The sequence below is a fragment of the Hermetia illucens genome, chromosome 6 (assembly GCF_905115235.1).
Source record: "Hermetia illucens chromosome 6, iHerIll2.2.curated.20191125, whole genome shotgun sequence".
NCBI lineage: Eukaryota > Metazoa > Arthropoda > Insecta > Diptera > Stratiomyidae > Hermetia > Hermetia illucens.
Genome location: NC_051854.1, coordinates 52,127,597 through 52,152,360, shown reverse-complemented (window position 1 = coordinate 52,152,360; position 24,764 = coordinate 52,127,597). Strand labels below are relative to the sequence as shown.

Here is a 24,764-nt window from a genome sequence, read left to right as displayed (position 1 = left end):
CTTTAAGTGAACAGGGTTTCCGCAGAGCCCCGATTTTTCGGGTTACCAGTTTGCAACCGCGTCCCCACGGATCCCTATTCACCTCTGCGACCAGATCTTGCCAGCAGCAAGCTTTGATCTTGTTTATTGCGCTTCGGAGTCTCCTTTTGGCTGATTTGTACTCCGTCATTATGGTACATGCCTCCTCCCTGTCGCCTAGACGTTGTGTTTAGCGGCGGAGCCTGTGACACTCCATCCGGAGCTCTGCGATTTCCACTGTCCACCAATACATGGAAGGTTTGCCGCGCCTCGATGCCTTCCTGGACATGGAGGCTTCGCAGACCGTCGTTATCAAGTTCATAACTGAATTTACGACAGTGTCAGCTGCAGCGTCACCGCCCTCAGGAGTACCCTCCAGCGTGGCCCCACCTGTTCACAGAGTTTCGATAAACTTCCCGGTGTTCATTTTCGCGACGTTCTATACACAGAAAGAGTGCCGGGGTGGCGCAGGCCGAGAGTTTCTGACCACCACTTCGAAAGCAATGTATTGGTGGTCACTTGCCGAGAAGTCTTCCAGATTTCGCCACCCATTCACAAGGGACACTATTGATTCCGACGCGAAGGTTACGTCTGGAATGCTTCCTTCGCAGCCCAGGCGCCGGAACGTTTATTTATTTATTTAATTAACGGACAACAAACAGAAAATTTCAATTAATTATTGTCCTCAGAAGGAGGAGAAAGCAAAAAACTTATCCTACGTTTAAAACTACTTAAAGTAGGGAAGGTAAAAGGACCAAGCTGTTTTGCATTATAATTTCGGCAAAGCCTGGGAATCGGGGAATGAAAGTAGGCTTCGAGCTCTGCGAAGGGCACGTTGAAAATGTCTGCGCTACGTGTGTTATAAGACGCAGGACGCCAGGTGATCTCGTCAGCGGCGGAGCAGTCCATCAGACCCGAGGAAAGCTTAAAGAATGTGCATAGATCCAGATAGGATCTACGCTGTTGTAGGAAGGGAAGGTTCAGAAAGCGGAGGCAGGAGGGGTAATCCATACGAGGGTAGCTTTTCTTAAAGAAGAGGAAACGGGTGAATTTACGTTGCACATTTTCAAGGGCAAGACAATCACAGTTACGGGAGGGTGACCAGATCACGGAGCAATATTCGAGGGTATTCCTCACGCGGGAATTGAAGAAAGCTAAGGAGGTTTGGATGGAGTCAAAATCAGAGGAGGAGCGAAGAATAAAGCCTGACAATTTTGCTGCTCGATTGATGACATCGAGGCAATAGGTGTCAAAGCGGAGCTTATTGTCGAAAGTGAATCCGAGGTCTTGAGTGGAATTTAAGCAGGATAAGGAATGTCCGTTAAGCGAGTAGGAGAAAGAAGTGGATGAGGATTTTAGGGAGTAGCACATAGAGTGCCATTTTCTGACTTTTAGCGCTAAACCATTAGTTGAACTAACGAACCAGAGTGTCCAGGTTAGACTGAAGGGAAACACAGTCCATAGGCGACGATATAGCGGAAAACAGCTTAAGGTCGTCTGCATAGAGCAAGGAGGGGAGGGGAGAAAGGTCGTTAATAAAAAATAAAAATAGTAAAACACCCAGAATAGACCCCTGCAGGACGCCAGAAGAGGGGGAGAAGGAGCGGGAAGTACAGCCGTCAAAAGAGACGCGGCAGGATCGGTTGGAAAGGTAAGAGGCAAGCCATAAAACAAGTGGTAAGGGAACGTTTAGGGACGAGAGTTTGGATAGAAGTATCTTGTGATTTACAGTGTCGAAGGCTTTCGCGAAGTTAGTGTAAATGGTATGCACTTCTTGCCGTGAATTTAGACATTTGGCGACAAAGTTGGTAAAGTCAAGCAGGTTGGAGGCAGTGGACCTACGTTTAACGAAGCCGTGTTGCCCCTTCACTATGTGTTGGCCAAAGTGGGCTGACAACCAGTCGCTGACATATCTTTCCAGGATTTTGGAACAGGAGGAGAGGAGGGAAATGGGACGGTAATTCTCAGCAAACCAACGATCGCCACTTTTGTGAATGGGGATGATGAGAGCCTCTTTCCACAAGCTGGGAAAATGATTCTCTTCGAGGCTTTTGTTGAAAATAAGAGATAGGGGAAAGGAGATGGACTTACCAGTTTTGAGCAAAAAGAGGTTTGGAACACCATCGTAGCCAGGTCCGACATTGGCTTCAAGTTTGCCAATGAGGTATTCGACAAGGATAGGGGTAAGGAGGGGAATGGTAGGCGATGCGGGGCAAGCTACATCCACTATCGGGAGGGATTCGGAGGAAGGGGGGGGGACATAGACTGACGAAAAGTAGCGGCAGAGTAAATCACAAGATAGTTGGGGGGAGTTAGCTGAGAAGCCAAAGAATTTAATGAACGGAGGGGATAACTGGGCAGGGCAGCGGAGTTGCAAATGTGGGACCAGAAAGGTTTCAGGTTTCCGCACTTTAGTGAGTCTTACACGCTGGACAAATATTCGTTTCTGGACTTACGCATTAAGGATTTGAACGAGGAACGAAGGGATTTGAAAAAAACTAAGTCAGCAACGTTTCTAGAAGACAGGAACTTCTTTCTCGCAGTCTATTTTTGACGTAGTTTTTTGTGAATTTCAGTGGTGAACCAGACGGGGTAAGAGCGTAAGCACTTAGGAGAGGAGGGAACGTAACAAGGAAGGATATCAGATAAAATGGTATAGAAAGTGTTGAGGAGGGGGACCCATTTGATTGACCCCAGGGCTAAGTTCAGACCTTCGAAGTTCGCCTTACGAAAGTTGAACTTGGTAGGCTTGCGAGCGACAGGAGAGTGGAGTCGGGATATCTGAACATCGAACTCGAGAGCAGGATGATGGGCATCAGGGGCAACGTAAGACGCATAAAGGGATTGGGAAAGATAACGTACAGGAAGGTTAGAGAGGACAAGGTCAAGAGTGCGATCTAAGTGGTTTCTATAAAGGTTAAGTTGGAGGGCGCCACAGGTGTACATGAAAGTGGATAGAGGAAGGGAAGGGTGGGTCGAGTTATTAGGGAGGGAAGGCCAGGAGTAATGGGCCAGGAGAGCATAGGAAGATTAAAGTCGCCACAGAGGATGAAAGGAAGTGAGAGAAACAAAACGATTAGGGCCTCTGATAATCTGTTGAAGAAATCCTCTTACAGAGAAGGCGGGCTTAGGTAGGGAAAATATACACAAGATATGATAAAGGGACATGCGTTTGGTGGAAGGACACATATGGTAACAGAATTGTAGGAGGAGGAGGAGGAGGAGGAAAAGATGATTCCGGCACGGAGAGGGGACTTAACAGCTATTAGGGCACCTCCGCCAGTTGTCTTGCCAAGCGCAACGCAGTCTCTGTCACAACGAAAGACAGTGTAACCTTCGAACCTGTCATCCAGCTAGGTTTCAGAAATGCAAATGACATGATGTTGCTAAGGCAGACAGTTTGAAATCGGACAGCTTGTTCCTTAGACCCCTTACATTTTGATAAAATAGCGTATAGTTATTGGAATCATTCAAGTTCGGCGAAGCAGGCGGGCGGGCCGGAAATTTTCACGAAGCTTAGACCTCTGATAAGGTTTAACGAAGACCCCCTGTTTCCAAAAGGAAGATTGGACGATAGGAAGATAGCATCGAAGTTATGGGGATATGTCACTTTGAAGGAAGCTATCCCTCGGTCAGGATAGCCATCCTTCGTCAGCTTCACACAGGGTGTGATCCGGTGTTTAGAACTACCAGTCCTGTTCTCGCCGCCATTTCCAGAATTCGTTTCCCCCTGGAATCTGTGTGAGGCATGCCCCATTCAAGTGCCCTAGCATTGAAGTCACCCCCGACCAAGATCCGCCCATCCGTGCCTAAGATAGCGTCCTCCAAAGCATCGAGCCTCCGACGAAAGTCCGGCATCGTCTCATTCGACGTAAGATAGACACTAAAAAACGTTATCCCTGAACACCGAATCCAGACAAAGCCATCCCCTCGGCTTCGGGCAAGAACCCTAAGGAGGGGGCCGTGCCGAACCCAAATGTCAGCGGTACCTGATATGTCAGGGTGCCATGAAACTGGACCCTTGTTTTGGTACTGCTCACTGATGAGTACTAAATCAGCTTTGGTCTCCACAGCGAATTGCGCTAGCAACTCGTGAGCGGTTACACTCCGGTGCATATTGATTTGTAGGATGCGAATCATGTTGACCGTTTCCTAATTTTTTTCCACTTCTGCTCTGAAAACTGGACACCGCCCCGATCCCGCAGTGTGCGCTCTCATCAGTCGCGCCACTGTCCCTGCATAGAACGTAGCTTTCCTTTTCATTGCAGGTGTTCGCTTTATGGCCTGCCTGACCGCATTTACGACATGTTGCCCTTCTGTCAGGTTCCCGACAGTTTGCGGATGTGTGCCCATAATCCAAATATCTTCGTTGTTGCTTCCTTAATATTTTCCCCGTCGTAAGGACAGCTTTTGAACGATTGCCACATCGCAGAGGCGTTTTATGTTGTACTTTTTGGTTCATTACTCACTCATTCCGAATACGCGCTGAGTTTCCAAAACAACAAGTTTTATCTGTTTATTGATCAGAAGAGTCTTCCCCAAAAAATTTCAAATGATTCCTTATTTCAACATTAATTGTTTAAAAATAACAATCACATCTTTCAATCAGAATCCTCACAAGATGTCGCCGTCTACGTTTGAATGGTATTGAGGCGATTTGAAATTGCTCGTTTTGAATTCGCGGCTCTTCACGGCATTTCAGTCGCATTCGGACTGTTTTTGTGTGTTGTAGGTGAAGGGGAGTGTTCTCGCCCAGCGAAATTGTGAAACGTCTTCGGGAAGTTTTTAGAGTTTGAAGCAGTCCTAGCTATTCGAATCAGCCAAACGACGCTCTTTTACCAGCGTGACCTACCTGTCTTCTACGAATTTCTACAAATCAGCCTAAATTAAGGTAAGTGCCCCCTTCTGTAGCCATCACTTGTTGAGAATTTCTGGTCGGGGGTTCTTTGTGAGGGAAAAATCGATTTATCAGCGCAGGGATGACTCGCAGTTGGGCGGGAGTTTGTTTACTGTATGAATCCTGTCAAAAGGGTTTCCGGCCGATTTTAACTGCCCCACAACGGTTGTTGGGCGGTTACTAAGATTCAAATCTGTAACCGGACTCAGCCGGTCTGCGCCAGTTATGCGGACCAGGTTGTAACGGCTGAATTGTGTGCACTGGCCATCTGCTCGCACGACTTGGTGGGAACTTGGGCCTTTTGTTTTTTCTTGAATAATTGAGCACCAAACTTAGCCTGGAATTGGGCTGGGCAAGCGGAATATTCTTTGGGAATTGTAGATTTTACCGGGCTACTGTGAAGTGATTGATTTTTCCATTCACTAACCACTGTACTCACTCCCTCGGGCCAACTACATGGAGAAGCAGTCTAGCGGGTCGATGCCCCGAAATAATTTTAGCTGGCGTACGCTTTGTCGGCGTACGAACTGTGTATGCATCCATCTGCGAGTAGAATCATCGACTAATCCGGCCCAAGGCAGACAAATCTAGTTACGCCACTCTCGTGTACGCGCTCGTGACTTTCCCTCTTTAACAAATGCCACAAAATTGTAAGTTTCACATCCGATCTAACTCTGCATCAACTGTGTCCCTCATTTCTTCCATCACTCCCTGCACTGCGACCGCATCTTGTGCGTACGCCCAACGAGTGCGTGTTTCATTGACGATCAGATGGTGAGGCGCCTCTTAATTCGCTACTGCACTCTGGCCAGATATTTTGAGTCATACATTGCGCCTTTTGTGGGGAAGGGGGTGTCTCCTTGCCCCCTATGGGTGGCATTGAATCACGAAAATTGTTGACGACGAGGCGGCGAACAATACGGAAATCTTTTCCCTTCTGGTAATGTCCATGTCTCCAGTGGCAGATGGAAACTTTCTTGTTTCTGGACGTCTGTAGGCGGCCAGGTGCTCGGAATCTGCTCTGATTTGGTCGAAATTGTCTAGAGACAGACATCATCTGCTGCAGACTTTTCAGTGTTTTTTTATGGCTTATTGACTGGATGGGTTTGCCAAGAGGAAAGGTGCAGCTCTCGTCTCAGTATTCCGTTTTCGGTATGATATCTACACTAAGCCCCCGGCAAACACTTTCTTTGGTGCTGAGGGGTGATATCATACTCCTAAGCCTTATAAATCATTTATCGTCACCCCATACTAGTCTCTAGATTGTTGTGATAAACTCGCTTATGTGCTCGTTGTTGATAGACGCATTTGCAATAGACGCGCACATTTCGAGATATGTTCCGCGGGCACTTCACGGTGGATATACCTAAGTTGGCGGAAGTCTATTGAAGATAGCACTGAAATGTTGACATAAAAATGGTATATTTTTTGAAGTGATCCAAAGTTCATTTCTTGTGTTTTCCCTTTCCCTTTACTAAGATTTCTGTTTGGGGCTACTCATTTGAAGTTTTGATGTCGTTCTGGCTGAAAAACACGGGGTGAATGCCTTCTGTCATAATTTTCCATTCAAACACGCAGGACTAGTTTCGCCCAGACACTGCCTCACCTATGCTTTGGAAGCAGCGTGACCAAAAGTGGTAACAGATGGAAATCATTCCTTTAGCTGGTTTTATCCTGGCTCAGGCTTAAGGTACTGGCGACTTTAAGTTGGATATAATTTGGACACTTTTTTGTGTTTTGCGATTGTATTAAAAGGAGCGATTTCGATTTCTCTTGCCACTTTCCGTAATGCTGTTCCAGGGCAGAGGTGAGACAGGGTCTGATGAGTTGCCTCTGCCCTGGACGAAACGGTTAGTCATCTTTCTTTCTATTTTTTGAATACTTTGTGCTATGTCCGAAACGAAGGATCCGTGAACCAAAAAAGTGAAAGCAAGCTGCTCTCCATTTGGTCCGGTCCAGCATCAAGTAGATGTGGACTTAGGATCCCTCGCATTCCAAATAAAAGAAAGTGCTTTCTACAATACTTACTATAAAAATGAATTATTTGGGGAGAATTAGATAATACCTAGCTGCCCTGTGCCCTGGATACAATGGTGGTAAAAGACATTCACTACCCGAGAGTAAGTAGAGTTGTAAGATCCGAAAAAGTGAGTCAGTAAAAACAAAAGGTAACGGTTGAATTTCAAAATGCATCCCTAAAGGGGGTTAAGAGTTTATGGAAATGAGGGAGAAGGAGCTTTCTCTTAAAAGCCGCTAAAAACGAGTGGCGGTTACCCCCTTTTCTCGAAAGCGGCTACGGCAATTTAAAGGAAACTTGGTGGACATATGGAAACTATGAAAACCAACGCATACAGTGAGTGAGTGAGAGATGTACGTGCGTGAGATCATTGATTATCTCACCATGCATTCTCTGCCACCTGCTTAAAGATTCCTACCTTTCCGCGTTTTTCACGTGCCGATCAGAGGAAGAATCTGGTTCATCATAGATCATCTCGTCTGCCAAAATTTTCGATCGGCATCATTCCGGCGCCTACGCGGTCTGCTTTGTCTGAGATACACAGTGCTAAAACTACAATACAACCTTAATGCGGCCTTTTTATAAACTAATTATTATTAGTATTATGTTGCGCAGTGCAATTGCTCAAACTGACGCATAGATATCGTTGTTATGTAGACTACGGAATCGTCCATCCTCATGTAGAGGTCCAAAAATTCTTCGGAGGATTTTTCTCTCGAACGCGGCCAAGGGTTCGCAATTTTTCTTGCTAAGCATCCAAGTCTCCGCGGAATACATGAGGACTGGCAAGATCATTGTCTTGTACAGTAAGAGCTTTGACCTTATGGTGAGACGTTTCGAGCGAAACAGTTTTTGTAAGCTGAAAGAGGCTCTGTTGGCTGCCAACAACGGTGCGCGGATTTCATCGTCGTAGCTGTTATCGGTTGTGATTTTCGACCCTAGATAGGAGAAATTATCAACGGTCTCAAAGCTATAGTCTCCTATCTTTATTCTTCCCGTTTGACCAGTGCGGTTTGATGTTGTTGGTTTTCGGTGCTACCATATACTTTGTCTTGCCTTCATTGATGCGCAGCCCATGCTCTCGCGCCGCCTGCTCGATCTGGATGAAGGCAGTTTGTACGTCCCGGGTCGTTCTGCCTATGATGTCGATATCGCCAACATGGGCCAGTAGTCGGGTTGACTTAAAGAGGACTTAACCCTCGTATTTACCTTAGCATCACGCATCACTTCCTCCAGGGCCAGGTTAAAGAGAACGCATGATAGGGCATCCCCTTGTTGTAGACCGCTGTTGATGTCGAATGGTCTTGAGAGTGATCCTGCTGCTTTTATCTGGCCTCGCACATTGGTCAGGGTCAGTCTAGTCGGTCTTATCGATTTCGGGATAACGAATTCTCTCATGGCCGTGTACAGTTTTACCCTAGTTATGCTATCATAGGCGGCTTTAAAGTCGATGAATAGATAGTGCAACTGATGTCCATATTCCAACAGTTTTTCCATCGCTTGTCGCAGAGAGAAAATCTGATCTATTGCTGATTTACCTGGAGTGAAGCCTCTTTTGTATGGGCCAATGATGTTCTGAGCGTATGGGGCTATCCGGCGATTGGCACCAAATTTGGAAGAAAGGTGGGAACTGTAAACGCTCATACATATAGTGAGTTACGTCCTTTTACGTTGAATTTAAGGGCGGGTCCGCATACATGCAAAAGAGGGGTGTATAATTTTTTTTTCATTAAGTGTAGTCATGTGCGGTATCAAATTAAAGGTCTTGGGTAGTACTTTTCGAAGCCAGTCTCAGCCTCGATATTTGTTGGAAAGGTGAAGAGTGCGGGGGGTTGAAAGTGATCATTTCTTTTGAAGGGGCCATTCTCAGAAACTACTCGACCGAAAAATCTGAAAAAAATCAGAAGGCTGCCCCTATATGGTGCCTGGGTTCCGAAATACCTTCCATACCAATATCTGTTCAAATAAAGTTAATAATAGTATATTACTATATTTTTTTATAATTGGCTGGAAACCCCCTTAAATTCAGCCTGGCACCACGAAGAGGTGTATGCTATAATATAGAGCATGATCTTACCAAGTTTGGTGGAAATTGCACTATCACTAACAAAGTTATAGTAGGTCAAAGTTTTTGCTTCTTTGAAAATTGAAGACTATGAATGTCAAGATCACCCGAAAGTGGATACTCTCACATAATATATGGATATATTACGTGCTACGTACTAAGAAATACACAAAACCTTTCGTACCTGAAGCGACCAGCTGCGGTTGCTCCCTGTACTTTTCTAGTTCACAGACTTGTTGGTTCTCCCAGGCTTCCTTTTTCCGTCTGTGAAGTCGCTTCTCCGCTCGGCGGAGTTCGTGATAAGTCTCTGCGCGTGCCTGCGTTCTTTGAGAATCCAACATTACTCGGTATGCGGCATTCTTCCGTTTCGTAGCTAGTTTACATTCATCGTCAAACCAGTCGTTGCAGCTTAGGCCAAGTATCTTTGTGGCCGTATCAATGATAACGTTCTTCAGGTGGTTGTGAAGATCATTTGTTGATGCTTCATCTCCTGGATATCTATTGATTGCGGTTATTGCGGCATCCATTTCCCTCTTATAGGTGTCGCGGAGGGCTGTGTTGTGGATGACTTTAGTATTCACTCTCACCTGATTGTCAGAGTGGATTGTAGGTCGTGTCGTAATTCGAACTCGGAGCACTATGCCAATGAGATAATGGGCCAAGTCTATATTGGCCCCCTATATGTTCTGACATTCATCAAGGCTGGAGGTGGCAGCGTTCGATCAACACGTGGTCAATTTGGTTGAAAGTGGTCCCGTCTGGAGAGACCCACGTATGTTTGTAGACCGCTTTCCGCGCAAACCAGGTACTTCCAATAATTATTTCGTGCGATACTGCTAACTGAATAATCCGCAGTCCGTTATCATTCTTATCCCTATGTAAGTTATGGGAGCCGACGTATCGCCTGAATACGGGCTCCGTCCCTACTTGACTGTTGAAATCTCTTAAGTATGATTTCGATATCAAACTCGGGACAGGCTTCGAGGGTCCGCTCAATTGCCTCGTAGAAGATATCCTTCTCCGACTCTGCAGTCTCCTTTCTAGGAGTTTGAACGTTTATGAGGCTTATATTTCTGAACTTGCCTCGCAAACGCATAGTGCATAGCTTTTTCGCTTATATTTTCAAAGCCGATAACAGCATGTTTCATTTTTTGGCTGAGTAGGTACTCCGAGCATATGGTTTACTGGATGGCCGCTATAATATATGATGTAGTGGCTGTTCTCCAAGAAATCGGTCCCTGTCCATTCCATCTCTTCTCCAAGAAACCGGTCCCTATCCATCGCATCTCTTCTCCAAGAAACCGGTTCCTGTCCATCGCATCTCTTGCAACGCTGCTAAGCAGCATTCGATCTGTACAGGGAGCGCACGTTCCATGAGAAAATGCACAAATCTTTAATCCGTTGTCGTTGCCGGGTTCGTCGTTTTGAAATTCATCTTGTCCAAGGCTCCTTCCGTGGCTTCGTAACATCGGTTTTCCGTGTAGGGTTGTCAGCCCTACCCAACCCCCAAACTGGAGGACCAGTTGGTACATTTTGTCCCGTTTTTAGGCGCGGGAGACTTGTCTTCATGCTTCTCCCTTTCCAGCTTTTCGTTAAGAAAGAGTTCCCAGCGATCACCACGTGGAGGTGAACATAGAGTTTGGTAGTAGAGCTGTTGGTGTTGGTTCAGCAGGCATTTCCCTAGGTTTTATGCTCCATCGTGGGTACCAATCCACGTCTCCCCCTGGGACCTATACTACTCTTTGACCGCCTTGATATTGGAGAATAACTTATAATCGTGAGCTTCTCCTGAATGGCTGCTCTCGCTCAGATGCGGTTGGTGCCACTACGACTTTTGACGACGTGCTTTTATTATTGGTGTTTTAGGGAGCGGCATGTTCGCTTTAAACACCGAGGTATATTGACGACCAGTACTGGGGTTTGGAGCTCCTGCACCGTAAGTTTACATTTTTCTGCGCCCATATTGGTTTTTGATTCTAGGTCATATTCCCGTGGCCAGTTTTGTCAACGGATGGACGTTTTCCTTTTACCTACCCGATCTGCGCATAAATACGCACACCTCCGATCTCGATCTGATGGTTCCCGTCCCAGAGACCCCGGTAGACACGCAAAATTTGTTTCTCTGGCAGTCGCCCGGTACACTAGAAGCTCCTTTTGCGATTCGGTTTACCTCCGATGCCGTACACTCGTCAGCGGGTCCCACATCGTCTTGGGTGTTCGGGTTTTTCGATTACCGTCTGGCTTCAGGGTATCATGTGGTTCCCCAGTGGATAGTCCCTACTAAGACTTGCACTACGCCAGGTAACCGCACCAGGGAGAAACATATTAAGCATCCCGATTCCTTGAAAAAAGTAAACGTGTTCCAATCTGCTAAATTTCACGCCTATAATTATGGCTTCAATTAGAAAGGTTAGCTCTCCCTGCGTTTTATTGTTCTGAGAAATTTCATCGGTTACCTGTTTATCTTATTGAAGTACTAATTTCAAACAGATGAAGTCATATCTATATTGAAAATGTAGCAGTTTAGCTCAACTACCTACTCTGAAAGGTAATTAAACCTTTTCACGAAAACCAACAACGGTGGAAAATCACCAGGTAAACTTGTTTCGGATGATCAGTCATCAGCCGAGTGTACATGATAAATTGAACTTGCAGCTAACATGCCCTGGGAGTTATGCTAACGGATTAGAGGCAAATCATAACAATGGAACCAGATGTGCTGGGTTTTGGCGAAAGAAATTTCTCTATTCATGTCAATAGTATTTGAGCGAACTTTCTTTCTTGACTTATTTGAAATGCATTTGTTTTGTTGGCAATGTATTTTCCTTCGTTTCACATGGGAACGGATTATGTAAGAAATTGACTAGTTTTGTTTTGGAGTTTTAATTGGTTTTAAATTTACAGTTATTGAATTTCAAGGTTTGCTTCTAATAAACAGACACTGAAGATGAACCGGCGGTAATTTGATACAGTTCTGTATTTTGAGTCCTTCATGCGCATTAATCTGACTGACCTTCCTTGGATGCTACGTTTCGGGGTGAATATTCTTGCTTCTTTGGAAACATGCTAACATCGTTCAAGGCATTTTTTTCTTCCCCAGAGAAATGTATTTGTGTCCCCCCACGAATAAACGGAGCTTTACCATTGCCCGTGTTTCGGAATTTTACGGAATTTAGAATGGACCACCAAGTGGAAACTAGCAACTCATTGTACTGGATTGGATGGTATCCATTTACTCGTGCCTCAGAAGAAACTTCCAGTCACACATCGAAAAAGGTTTCAAAACCATTCGTGGAGCGAATGTGTAATGTTATCCATGTAAGTGACTTGGGACCGTTATGAACATATCTTTTGCGAGCTTCGTAACAGTCCCAAAGTTATTGTGCGAACTAACGGCGAAATATGTTCTTATTGTTGCTGTTCCCGGCTAGCACTGACCAACAATGTTATTTAATTCATTTTAAAGGTCATCAGAAAAGAAGAGGAATCTCAGTTTTCTGCGTTGTATGTTTATGTTTATATTAAACAACGGCAACAAAGCAAAGTTGAGTCCATTACTTCACACCTTATACCGGAAAAATCCGGTGTGTTAACGTGGTCTGCATTCTGAGGCGGTGTATTGAGTGAATTGTGCAAGCGAGCGCTTGAGTCTATTCTGATGTCACTAGAGTGCTCAGTCAGATTTTATATTTTTGCGGCTCAAGTAATATCTTGAAATATTCAATGAGATCATCGAATGTGATTGATTGAGTTTATTAGTTTTCTATTTTTTGGATAAATTTGCATTGTTTAAATTGGAGCTCCAATAGATTAAGGAATTGAAAAAGAAATGCCGCTTTTGGTTCGATTGTGGGTGGTGGTTTGATGGCGTAGTTCTTAGATATACCAAAAATACATTGGATAATCGTATTATACATTATCTAAGGAACAAATAGATCACTTTTTTATTTTGTTGGTATGGTTTTTATGGGAACATGCTTGGGGATCAATCAGATTGGACAAGCTTTATTAATAACCAAAGACGTATGAAGCACTTTTGTCAAGACTCGTATTAATATTGCTCAGTCCAACGCATCTGCGAGAAGGATTATTTCCGATTAGTCGAAGAGGCAAAACATCAAGTCGATTGTTCACGTCTTGAGCTTTATTCCATTTGCGCTTCCGGATTATGCATGCTAATTTTAGCAACTGTTCCATTATGAATTTTAGCTTTGTACATATGTGTTGTGTTACGAAAACAATATTAAAAATAAACGTGTCTGAGCGAACAAAACATTCTAGCGTAAAATTGTAGTTAGTGAAGTTTTTGTAACTTGCACGAGAGATATGATGGGATGAATATTTGTTCAAACGGAAATATACGAAGTTCTTTTAGGTTTTTTGGGAAATCATGGCCTTCTCCAAGTTACATAAACAGTTTACTGCAAGGTGAGCAATATTCTGTTACTCTTTGCAGAATCCGAATAACACTTGCTATGCTTGAATTGTAGAATTTAGTCTATGACCTATTTCCATGTTTTGTGACTTCGTCCCAAGATTTGTCTCTCGAGTATACAGAATTCGCTCGTCTGATAATCATCCAATACCTGCTGCAACACTACTGTTGATTTGGATATGTCTCCTTTACATTCACATGGCCTTTGTGGTTTATATCACACGTTTATAGGAAACCAGCGCATTTTTTTAAATTTATTTTTATAAAATTAGAACTTCCTATGTGATTAAGGGCTTCCATATATTTTTTAAAAAATTGGTTGCCCATTTAAAAATTGGAATTTCATTTTGCTATAAAAGAAAAACGGCTCAATATTTTTCAAAGATTGAACATTCATTTAAAAGGCTGGTTTATAGCATTTATTTACGAAAAAAAATTTCGGTCAAATGACCAGCAAGGCTGCTTTGGTAGTAGCCCATTCTGTCCACTCAATTTTTGAATATATTTTCGATTTTTTCGGGCGTTTTTTCAGCAATAGTAGCCGCAGCTCCGCGCAGTCAGGCCATTGTTAGGCCCATTGTACTATCCCCGTAAATCGCCAATTCATTGGTTTCCCGAATCTGAATCGTGAATCTGAGAACATTCTCCAGAGGCAGAGTGTGCGGATTCTTCATTGAAGAATGCCTTACCAAGGTGTTTTCGTCTGAGATCTGAGGAGGCCGGGCAGCTGCATATAAAGTGCAAGGTCGTCTCCTCCCATTGGCTGTACATAACTGAAACCACCACCCCAATCTTTTCCATATGGCAGTTTAGGGAGGGATAACAAAAATTCCTTTCTTGCGACCCCAGGTTCCTTCACTAGGATTTCCGACTGCCGGCAAGAGTACAAATTTCTCCATTCGGCTGCGTGAATCCTTTCAATTTCACCCTTCAGAGTAGACTTGTAACAGTAGATGGCCGGATGCCAAAAAGTGGCTCTGACCCCACCATTATGGATCTAGACCCTCGGCGAGCGAGTCCGTCAGTCTCATCATTACCAACAATGTTTGAGTGCTCTGCCACTCCCATCAAGAATGTTTCGTTCAGTCGACCAAGTTTCAGCAGCACCTAATGAGAACTCCACACCAACTGGCTTGATATTTTGTTGCTGTTTAGTGCTGATAATGCTGCCTGACTGTCGGAACAGATTCGAATGGTGCGGCCCCTCCATTTTTGTCGCAGATTTTTTCCTGTTGCCAATGAAATGCATATATCTGCGCCTGGAATATGGTCGTCATTTTTCCGAGGGGTGGGGCCAGTTTTATAATCGGGTTCCCCGAGAACACCCCTGGGCCCGATCCACCTTCCATGACTGACCCGTCGATGAAGGCTATTAAGTCTGTAATCTGAAAAGACTTCTTTGTGACTAATTTACATCACTGGTTTTGCTGATTATTCGATTTCCGAAGATATGGCGCAAAAGATCGATTTATAACGTTCACTGTATGGCACGCAGTGCCGTCCTGTTGAAACCAAGCTATGTCCAAGTCTACAATTTGTTCAAAGAAACAATCGGTGAACTTTGTGTGGTAGCGTTCGCCATTGACACTTGCGCCGACTCCCTCTTCATGAAAAATGGGACGGCAATTCCGATAGACCAAAATCCCTCGTTGTGAGGGTACATTGGCTTCTCTTCGACGACTTGTGGACTTTCTGTACCCCAGATGCGACAATTTTTCTTATTCACCTAACCACTGAGGTGCAAGTGAGATTCGTCCGAAAGAAGATTTTTCGGTTAAATTCGCAATCATCGCTCAAACCGACGCCAATTCGCTTTATGTTGTGCGTCAATTGAACTTTATATGGCTTCATAGCACGATCTTTACGCAAAATGCGCATCACAGAATTGCGTGAGATTTAGAATTTTTGAGGACGATGTCGAGTTAATATTGATGGTTGTTCATGCATACTTTCAGCAACAGCAACAATGTTTTCGGTTGACCGCATGGGACGAGTGCGGATTGGTGGATTGGATTGGTTTATCGACCCATATCCAGTTTCACGAAGTCGTTTCACAAGTTGATCCACAAATTGGGTTTGGGGAACTTTTTTTAAGGTTTTGTGTGTGGAGGAGGTGGAAATCTTCAAAAGACTCCGGCCTGGGCACGCCAGAGGGTGGGATTTTTACCCACTAAAACCACCCCCGGTGATAGCACTTCACCTAGAGTTTCCTCTAGGTCCATCCTTTCTTCCACGAACCTAGGACACTGGAAGAAAACGTGCGCTGGGTCCTCTGGGACCCCTCAGTTTGGACAATTAGGCGAGGTGTCCAGTTTAAACCTGTAGAGGTATTGACGGTATCGTCCATGGCCGGTGAGAAACTGGGTGAGATTATAATTGATCTCTGTCTGTCACAGTCGATTTATTCGGAAACGGCTGGACCGATTGTCACGAAAATTGGTAAGAGTATGTGATCTGTGGTTCCCTTTACATGCAGCAACTGGCGCCGTTTTGTGTTAAGTTTAAGGGGGGGGGGGGCTCCCCATACATGTGAAAGGAGGCTGCAACATTTTTTTTCACAGAATGTGGCCATATGGGGTATAAAACGAAAGGGCTCGATCAGTACTTTTCGAAATTGGTCCTATATTTGATATTGGGTGAAACATAGGGTAGTGAGCGCTCAAAATATGACCCACAAAAAGTGTAACAGGTCTTCAGAACCTATCCAATCGAAAAATCTGAAAAAATTGCAGTGGTGCATCTCTACGAGATCTAGGCCTCAAAATACATCCGGTTCCGATATCTGCACAAATAAAGCTAATAATAGTATATTTTCACATTTTAGAAATTTACCCGGCAACCACCCTTATGTTCATCTCAGAAGTATATAATTTGGCATAGGTGTAATGAAGAATATAGTGCACAAGTTGGTCCAGTTTGAAGAAAATCCAACTATTACTAACAAAGTTATAGGGGGTGAAATTTTACCATTTTTAGGGAATTTGAATTTGAAACTAAAACAAAATAAGAAAACAATAATAATCGTAAACACCACCCTAGCCGGTCCCAAGCCCAGCTGTGAAAGGAGGAGAGGTTTATAGCTCCAGCTTGTTTGTACCCGATCACAGCATCTCAAGAGGTAGATGAGTAAATTGCAGGAACTTTACAGTTTACTCACTGAAAATACCTGGAAGTTAGGTATAAAATGCAAATCCTTCGAATGAAAGGAAGGAGAAATTTGAGGTCCGATACGGGTAATCGGCGGTAATCGTCGGATTTAGTGACTAGGTTGGGCTCGCGTAATTTGCAGCACGGCGTGGAAATGTGGGGCGGCTCGGCGTCTAGAGGTCCTATGCTTCTTTAGTAACTCAAATCAATGATGAGAGTGCATGTAGATCATACGCTGATATTTCGCTGCTGCAACTGCGATCACTTGTGTATTGTGGTGCAGTTGCGGCTGTCAGATTGGACGGTTAAAAGATTTGCTTTCGTGTTGCGTGGGTGACCGAAGAGACCACCACGGAAAATTCGTCTGGCAAGTCGGCGTAACTCATTATGCCAGCAGACGTGCAAAGAATATAGTGTAGAGGGTTTACCGGAATTTCGCCATCCACAATGAGGTATCGGTAGTTGAAATTGTGGACACAGTAAAGGAGAAATTTTCCATCGTATGTGGTCGATTACAGCGGTATGTCGTAAGTCACCCCAGACGTGTTCAGAAGGCAACGTACGCGAGGAACCGGCGGAGTTTTTTTCAGATCTCTCAATGATTCCCAACAGAGCATCCAGACAGTGCAGTTTTCGGTGACGGAAGCGAAAGAATATTGGGGTGGACTTTGGGGGTTACCCAGCATGCTGGGCATGCTGAATGGATCACTGCCGAAGGAACCCACCATGCCACTATGTCCGGCACGAATTTTGCGGATGTTACGCAAGAGGAAGTTCGGCGAACCCTAAGCAGTTCGAAGAACTGAACGGGTGCTGGTCTGAATCGTGTGCACAATATAAAAGCTCTACCAATGTACAGGTTCGGTTGGCACAAATCATAAACCAAGTCTCTAGTCGGCCTGAGGAACTTCCACCCTTCCTCACTGCGGGAATTACCTACCTTGTCCCCAAGAAGGACACGGTGCAGAACCCCGCAGATACAAGGTCGATTACTTGCTTACCAGCCCCCAACAAGTTCATAACGTTCATTATTAGTGAAAGAGTCAATGCGTTCCTCGAGACCAATAACATTCTATCCGAGGAACAGATATGTTACCGAGTCGGATCAAGGAGTTGCAAAGAAGAACTCATTACCGAGTCGGTAGTTGTAGAACAAGCAACAGAGGTCAAATAAATGTTTTTATTTGCTACATCCAGGGCTTTTGATAGCATCCCGTACACTGATCCCAAACTAATAAAGTTTTTGGCGACATATCACTTTATCAGTGCATTCATGTGAGGGTGCGAACACTTCAGAGAAAATTCACATACGGGGAGGCATCTTTAAGTCCCCTTTGGCTTTGTATGACGCTGAAGGGTGTGATTTCGTAATAAAACAAATGCGAGCTGCCACACCCGATAACATCAAGTTGTATGCTGGTACAAATGACCACTTTAGAAATTTATTGCGAATATTAGACATGTGTAGCCTTGATATTCGGATGGAATTTAGATTAGACAAGTGTCGAATTCAAGCTATCAGTAAAGATCATCATTTGTAGCAAATGGAGCAAAGTGTGGTGAACTTTACTGCATTTAAAATAGCGCACGTTACTACTGCTCTTTTCTGTGGTGTTTTCTTTATGCGATGATGTGATGTGTTTGTTGATGTCGTAAAATATTTAACTTTGGGTGGAAGTTATATTGAAAATGCAGCTTGCACCCCTTCAGAGTAAAATAGTAGAACTTACCTATGAAAGGGATCATTTTATTTCCCTTGATGGATTCACATCATAATTTGGACAATCATATTGGGGTCGCAATTTCGCTTCATCTCCTCCTGTGTCGCTAAGTAGGGGTCTTCCGTCTCCTGTTCTGCTCGTAATAAGAGGAATGGTGAAAGCTGTACGTTCGCGCATCAACCGTAATCCAGCGCATTGACAGAACTTTGTCGCGTGTATTAAAAGACGATCTACATGAACAAGCATATGAATGGCGCACTGGGCAGCTTCTTATGCCGCCTTTAAAAAGCTTCTTATGCCGACTCTAAAAAAGTTCAAAGGTACCAGCGGGTTCGTCACCCCTCGTCAGTGATGGTTTCGTGAGGGATATGATGGTATGGTGCCTGTCCCTTTTTGAAGGAAGATTGCACTTCGGGCCGCACCGATTTGAATCTATTGGGTTATTAAGTTTAGGATACGTTTGAGGTGGCTAGCACTAAACCCCACCGAAATTTGGAGTCTATGAAGCGCAGTCAAGCCCATGCAGCCAGCAATTTTTCGATTGCCGATCGATACGGAAGATGGTAGAACGTTTGCGACTTTGTATTTCGAAAGGTGCCGATCATTTTACAAAATGCTGTGGTTTATATTTTGAATTGTCTTTCATAACAAAATTTCCTCATGCAAGTATGACTTTTCCATTTTTTACACACAGGCATTTGAAGTACTGACAAAACATATAACCAGACTAGGATAAACTCTACGTAATGTTCAACAAGTCGGAAAACCGGAAGCTGGACGCTTCAGGTATGAAAGGTTTTGTGTATTTATTTTATAAAAACATTTGAGTGTGCATTTGTCCCATTAGTGCGTAGCACGTAATATATCCATATATTATGTGAGAGTATCTACTTTCGGGTGATACTGACTTTTATTATTTTGAATTTGCATGGAAACGACAACTTTGGCCCACATGAATATATTTGGTGAAAAAAAAATATAGACCCCCCTTTTGCATGTATGGGGACCCCTCCTTAAATTCGATGTAGAATTATGTAACTCACTGGATGCGTGTGCGTTCACAGTTCCCACCTTTTCACCAAAATTGGTGTCAATCGCTGTAACCGTCTGCGAGAAAAATGTGTGTGACAGAAAGATAGGCAGGCAGCAAACCGAGTTTAATAATGTTTTGTTTTACACAAGACCTTAAAATGATCCACATATGGTTGGCATCGTCAGTACAGGAGGTGCTAAACCAGGCGTTCTTTGATACGTTTTCAGGATTACGTTAGTTATTATTTTTTCAACAGCAGGAAGACCAGAAAAAAGCCTATCATTGTCGCACTTAAAACTGATAATTTTTTTTGGAACTTTGGGATTTACATGCAAACCGCAGGAACTGCGATTCAAAGTTCCACAGGCAGATAGAAGATCGCAGAATCGTGTACTTCTACATGGTTTGAACCAGACTGTGCGAAAGTCCCAGGACATCAAGGGAATTCGTGAGGGATTTAGGTACAATACCTGTAGCTGACAATAGTATGAGAACTACAACCACCCGTTCGAGACGCCAAATTTCTTTGATTTCCCGAGCCAATGGCTCATAGTTCACCTTCTTCACGTATTTCCGTTTGATGGGTGATAGCAACATCAATTATATACGCGAAGCGACCCGTTTTGTCAACTAACAGTACGTCAGGCTTGTGTGGAGTACGGCGATCAGTCAGAACTTGCCGGTCCCAATACATGCTGTAAGCAGAACTATCAAGTACTGCTTGCGGCTCATATCGGTAAACCGGACATGTTCCCATGATCAGCCCATTCTTGTATGCAAGGTTTTGATGGATAACCTTACATATAGCATTATGCCTGGTGATGTATTACGCCGGCGCCATAACAGTACAGCCAGAAATGAGATGGTCTAACGTCGAATCACACATTCTGCAGTGGTCGTTCTCCACCCGTTTTTTCATGAGCTCGGGTGGCGACCACGCCGTCCTGAATGGCGCACATGAACCCCTCCGTCTCACCAAAGAGCTCCCCAGCACACAGCCATCTGTTCGACAAATGGCTGCCAAAGACAATTCACGTGTTTACCGTGCATTGCCTTCGACTTCCATTCATCGATCCGCTCTTGGTCCGACTTCCGATCCGATCCTTCAAGTTAAGTGGAGTCAGTCCACAGTCTGCCTTACAGACAGCGGCATGCAAGGGACTCGCCTGTTGTGCCGCCACGTGAACCACGCCCCTACTTCCGATGTCACGAGGCAGGTTCATCCGCTCCACGGCAGACTTTGGATGATGCATTCAGAATTTGGACATAGTTGTCCGTATCCGCCGCTGGACGTTTTCCAGATCGGTTTTCGTCCACGGCAATATTCCGCATGTATAAGCCAGTGAAGGGATAGCGAATTCAACGCGCTTATTTTATTCTTCCCCGAGAGATGCGATTTCAGCACCAACTTTATACGTCGCAGGAATTCGGACAGCAGAGCATCCTTCAGATTACTAACTCGAGCATGGGTTCCTTGCAGAATTCCTGTAAACTCCATCCGAATATCACGACTGAACATGTCTATTATTCGCAACAGACTCTAAGATGGTTGTCAGTACCGGCATACAACTTGATGTCATCTAAGTACATCAAGTGTGACAGTTTGCCCTTAGTACGTAGGCCATACTTTATTGCAAAGCCATGCCCTCTAGCATCATTCAGTAGCCATGAAAGGGGGTTCAGCGCCATACAAAACCAAAGGGGACTCAATGAATCCCCCTGGAAGATGCCCCTCCGTATACGGATGGGCTCTGAGGCATTAGCACCCTCATATGTACGCACTGATAATGTGGTATGCCACCCTCCTATGACTGTCGCCAAAAACTTTATTAGTTTCGGATCAATGCGATACAGATGTAGGATATCGATGAGCCAGGTATGCGGAACGCTATCGAAAGCCTTGGCATAATCGAGATAGCAATTAAAGAGGTTTCTTTGGCCTCTAGTTGCTTGTCCTACAACTACCCAGTCGATAATGAGTTGCTCTTTGCAACCCCTTGACTCAACTCGGCAGCACCTCTGCTCCTCGGACAGAATCTTGTTGGTCTCAAGGTGCGCATTGATCCTTCCACTAATACTGGACGTGATGAATTTGTAGAGGGTTGGTAAGCAAGTAATCGGCCTTGTGTCTGCGGGGTCCTGCACCGTGTCCTTCTTAGGGATAAAGTAGGTAATCCCCGCAGTGAGGAAAGGTGGAAATTCCTCCGGCCGACTCATGACCTCATTTATACTGCGTGCCAACCGACTGTACGCTGGTAAATTTCTTATACCAGAAGTTCTGCACCCGATCCAGACCTGGGCTCCTCCAGTTCTTCGAGTTGTTTATGGCTCGTCGAACTTCCTCTTCGGTAACATCCGAAAAATTCATGCAAGGCGTATTCGCATCGCGGGTGCCTTCGGCGGTGATCCACTCAGCATGCTGGGCGGGTAAACCCCCAAAGTCCACCCCAATATTCTTTCGCTTCCGTCACCGAAAACTGCACTATCTGGACGCTCTCTTCGAATTCGTTGAGAGATCTGAACAAGCTCCGCTGGTTCCTCGCGTATGTTGCATTCTGGACACGTCTGGAATGACTTTCACCATACCGTCGCAACCGACTGCATATGACAGAAAGTTTTTGCCTTAGTGTGTCCAAAATTTCAACTACGGGTATCTTACTGGGGATGGCATAGTTCCGGTAAACCCTCTGAATTTTATTTCTCACCTGCCTGCTGGCATTGCCAGTGGTGATCTGAATCAGTCTAGCAATATCCTGCCTCAGCTGGACGGTGGAGAAGAGTGCTTCGGCGAGTACTGAAACTGTTGCCTGTAGTGCGGCGTGGTGTTATTGACGCTCTCGGTCACCAGCTTTCCCGATGACCTCAATTCGAACACGCTTCCTGATGATGGCCAGGATTGTGTCGCTGCGAGTAATAAAGCGGTACTGGTCTGCGACTCGCCGCACAATCACGTGCGGGAAACGCTCGACGAATCTGCAACAAGGGGCGGTAAGATGTTGTACCCACCCCCGTCGTTATTTCGTAGTAGGAGCGGATGATGAAGAGGTTCATCTCTTCAGTCCATTTAATCCGCTGCCTACGCGAACCGATTGTGGCGGAACAGCTGCAGCAGGCGGAGCTCTGCTCCTGGTCGTGTGGCGCCTATACGTCGAAGCGCCCCACGACTAGCGGTTTCGACGCCGTGCTGTCCATTACGGGAGCCCGACCCAGTCACCAAGTCAGACGACTCCCGCCGGTTATCCGTACCGGACCTCAAATTTCTCCTTCTCATTGGATGGATTTGCATTTTGTACTTAACTGCCAGGTGTGGGGGTAGCTTCCTCAGTGAGTAATCTGCAGGACTGCAAAGTTCCTGCATTTTCTTCACCTACCCCCTGAGAAGCTGCGGTGACGTATAGCCATTCAGACTGAAGCTATCCATCTCTCCTTTCACAACCGGGCTTGGGACCGGCTACTGCGGAATACCTTCAAAATATGATAATTATGTATTTGTCGGGTCATTTAGAATGTGTGAACTTTTTTTTTAATAAGACATAAAAAGAAAATTAATGACATATTTTTTCTTCTAATTTTAGATAACAACATGACTACCACTGAGCTATCACTCGGCCTCAATCCAAACTCTCGTCCATCCAGCCGTGTATTGAAACCACCAGGCGGTGGCCACACCAGCCTCTTCGGCGATCCCGAAGTTAAGCCAAATAAGCCACGTGCAAGTTACAACCAGCAAAATTCGTCCAATTTGAACCAATGCATGAACACTACAGATCCCAATATATCTGTACAGCAGCTTTGCGAAGAAACGGCGGCGAAGCCAGAAGTGGCAAAGGAAACAGCAGCTCAATCAGCCGCTGAGAAAACATCGCCCAATAGCGCGCCTTCTTCCAATGAGCCTGCGGCGCCTGCTCGTGGCCGAGTTCCACCGGGCGGATTCTCTTCTGGGGGTTTCTGGTAGATTGCTGCAATGCATCGAAGGGAACGCTGGAACGGGAATTAATATTATATTCCGAAATGTGGTGCAAAATGTGATTTTGTTTTGAGGCGGAGAGGATGGAGAAGGAGGAGTAACTTCGAAACGATTAAGACAGTTGACGAGGATATTCTTCCGTTGTAAAATGCTTCGATGGATATGCTGAGTCTAGTTGTCAGTTAATATTTATTACATTTGAACTTTATATCTGTACCTTTTGAATCTACCTTTTTGTGTACTTAATTATTCGTAGTTGATCATCAGTTTTTTGATATGATTGTTTTATTGCTAATGCGTCCAGTACATGACATGACCAAATCATTAACATGATTTTATTATATTTGCTAAAAGAATTGGGAAATAACTCGAAGGGTTCTTTTCGATATATGCCTTGGAAATAATAAAATACTTCAAAGAAACTGTTAGACTTTTTTTGTTGTCCATTTAGTTTTATGGCCCTTCAATGGTGGCTTATCCAATTGGTAAATACATAATACGTTTGCGAAAAAAACGCCACTCAAATATCCTTTTTGAGGTCTTGTTGAAAGCAAAGCCTTATCAAAATGGACTTACTGTGTGTCCGCCACAATGGCTGACATGAAATTTTATAGACATATGGAAATTGTGAATTCCTTCGCCCATAGATCCACTTAAGTAAATGTGACCAAAGTGACTGCGGTCTGCCAAGACAGTGGAGCTATTCCCAACAATCGTAGAAAGTGGCGAAAGATGGCTGTCCAGGTTTGCCAACCCTTAAATACAATTCTATTGAAGTATTCCGTCAGCAAGCATCGTGGTATTTATACAATTGTCGGGCGTCGGAACTTCGGCAAAATTTGTAGAAATCAAAGTAAAGACGCTCTCGAAACTAGATGGAAAAACAAGTCCGGACCGGAAGCTTGACTTTTCAGGTATGAAAGGTTTTGTGTATTTCTTTTATAAAAACATCCCCCTAGCCCCTAATGTATATGCATATATTATGTCAGAATATTCATTTTTGGGTGCCACTGACATTCAAGTCTATTGCAATTGGCAGTGGGTAATGATCTTAAGTGGGTAGGATGATCAGAGCGATCATCCTAAGTGACCGACAACGACCTAGAGGGCAGAGCTATCCCAGAAACCTAAAAAAATTGGCGAAGTTGACCGTGAAGGTCCGCCCGCAAAGATTGGAACTCCATCAAAGTGGTCAGTCGCACGTTTTTGCACGCCTCTGGCTAGCCAGGCTCGGGAATGTGGGGGTGGGGGGGGGGGGGGGGGGGGTTTCCTTTGAGCGCTTTGATCCCTCACGCTTCATTACTACAGAATCAACATGTCTATTCCGATGCGTGGGTCCGCACCAGATTCCAAAATAGACAATACTAGGGAATTCGCGACGGCCTATCGAATAACAACCAGAACGCGAATTAAAATTGAAACATAAAAATCGGCTCGAACACGCGCGTGGAGCCGTAAATCTTC

The 24,764-nt window shown here is 44.7% G+C and overlaps 2 protein-coding genes across 3 annotated transcripts; both read left to right on the top strand.

Annotated features, from left to right (window-relative positions):
• Nucleotides 1–4,702: 4,702 nt before the first annotated feature.
• On the top strand, nt 4,703–23,722 carry LOC119659939 (jupiter microtubule associated homolog 1). 2 transcript variants are annotated; one of them, XM_038068278.1, is made up of 3 exons: nt 4,703–4,909; nt 18,995–19,086; nt 22,909–23,722. In XM_038068278.1, exons 2-3 carry the CDS (start codon nt 19,047–19,049, stop codon nt 23,286–23,288), a joined length of 420 nt encoding a protein of 139 aa, XP_037924206.1. In that variant the 5' UTR covers nt 4,703–4,909; nt 18,995–19,046; the 3' UTR covers nt 23,289–23,722. The 2 variants fall into 2 exon arrangements, with proteins under 2 accessions (XP_037924206.1, XP_037924207.1); XM_038068279.1 differs by lacking the exon at nt 18,995–19,086 and having other exon boundaries at nt 4,704–4,909.
• LOC119659937 lies at nt 11,376–13,359 on the top strand. The gene is made up of 4 exons (XM_038068277.1): nt 11,376–11,848; nt 11,902–12,034; nt 12,079–12,315; nt 12,464–13,359. The coding sequence occupies exons 2-4, from the start codon at nt 11,990–11,992 to the stop codon at nt 12,605–12,607; spliced, it is 426 nt and encodes a 141-aa protein (XP_037924205.1). The 5' UTR covers nt 11,376–11,848; nt 11,902–11,989; the 3' UTR covers nt 12,608–13,359.
• Nucleotides 23,723–24,764: the final 1,042 nt, after the last annotated feature.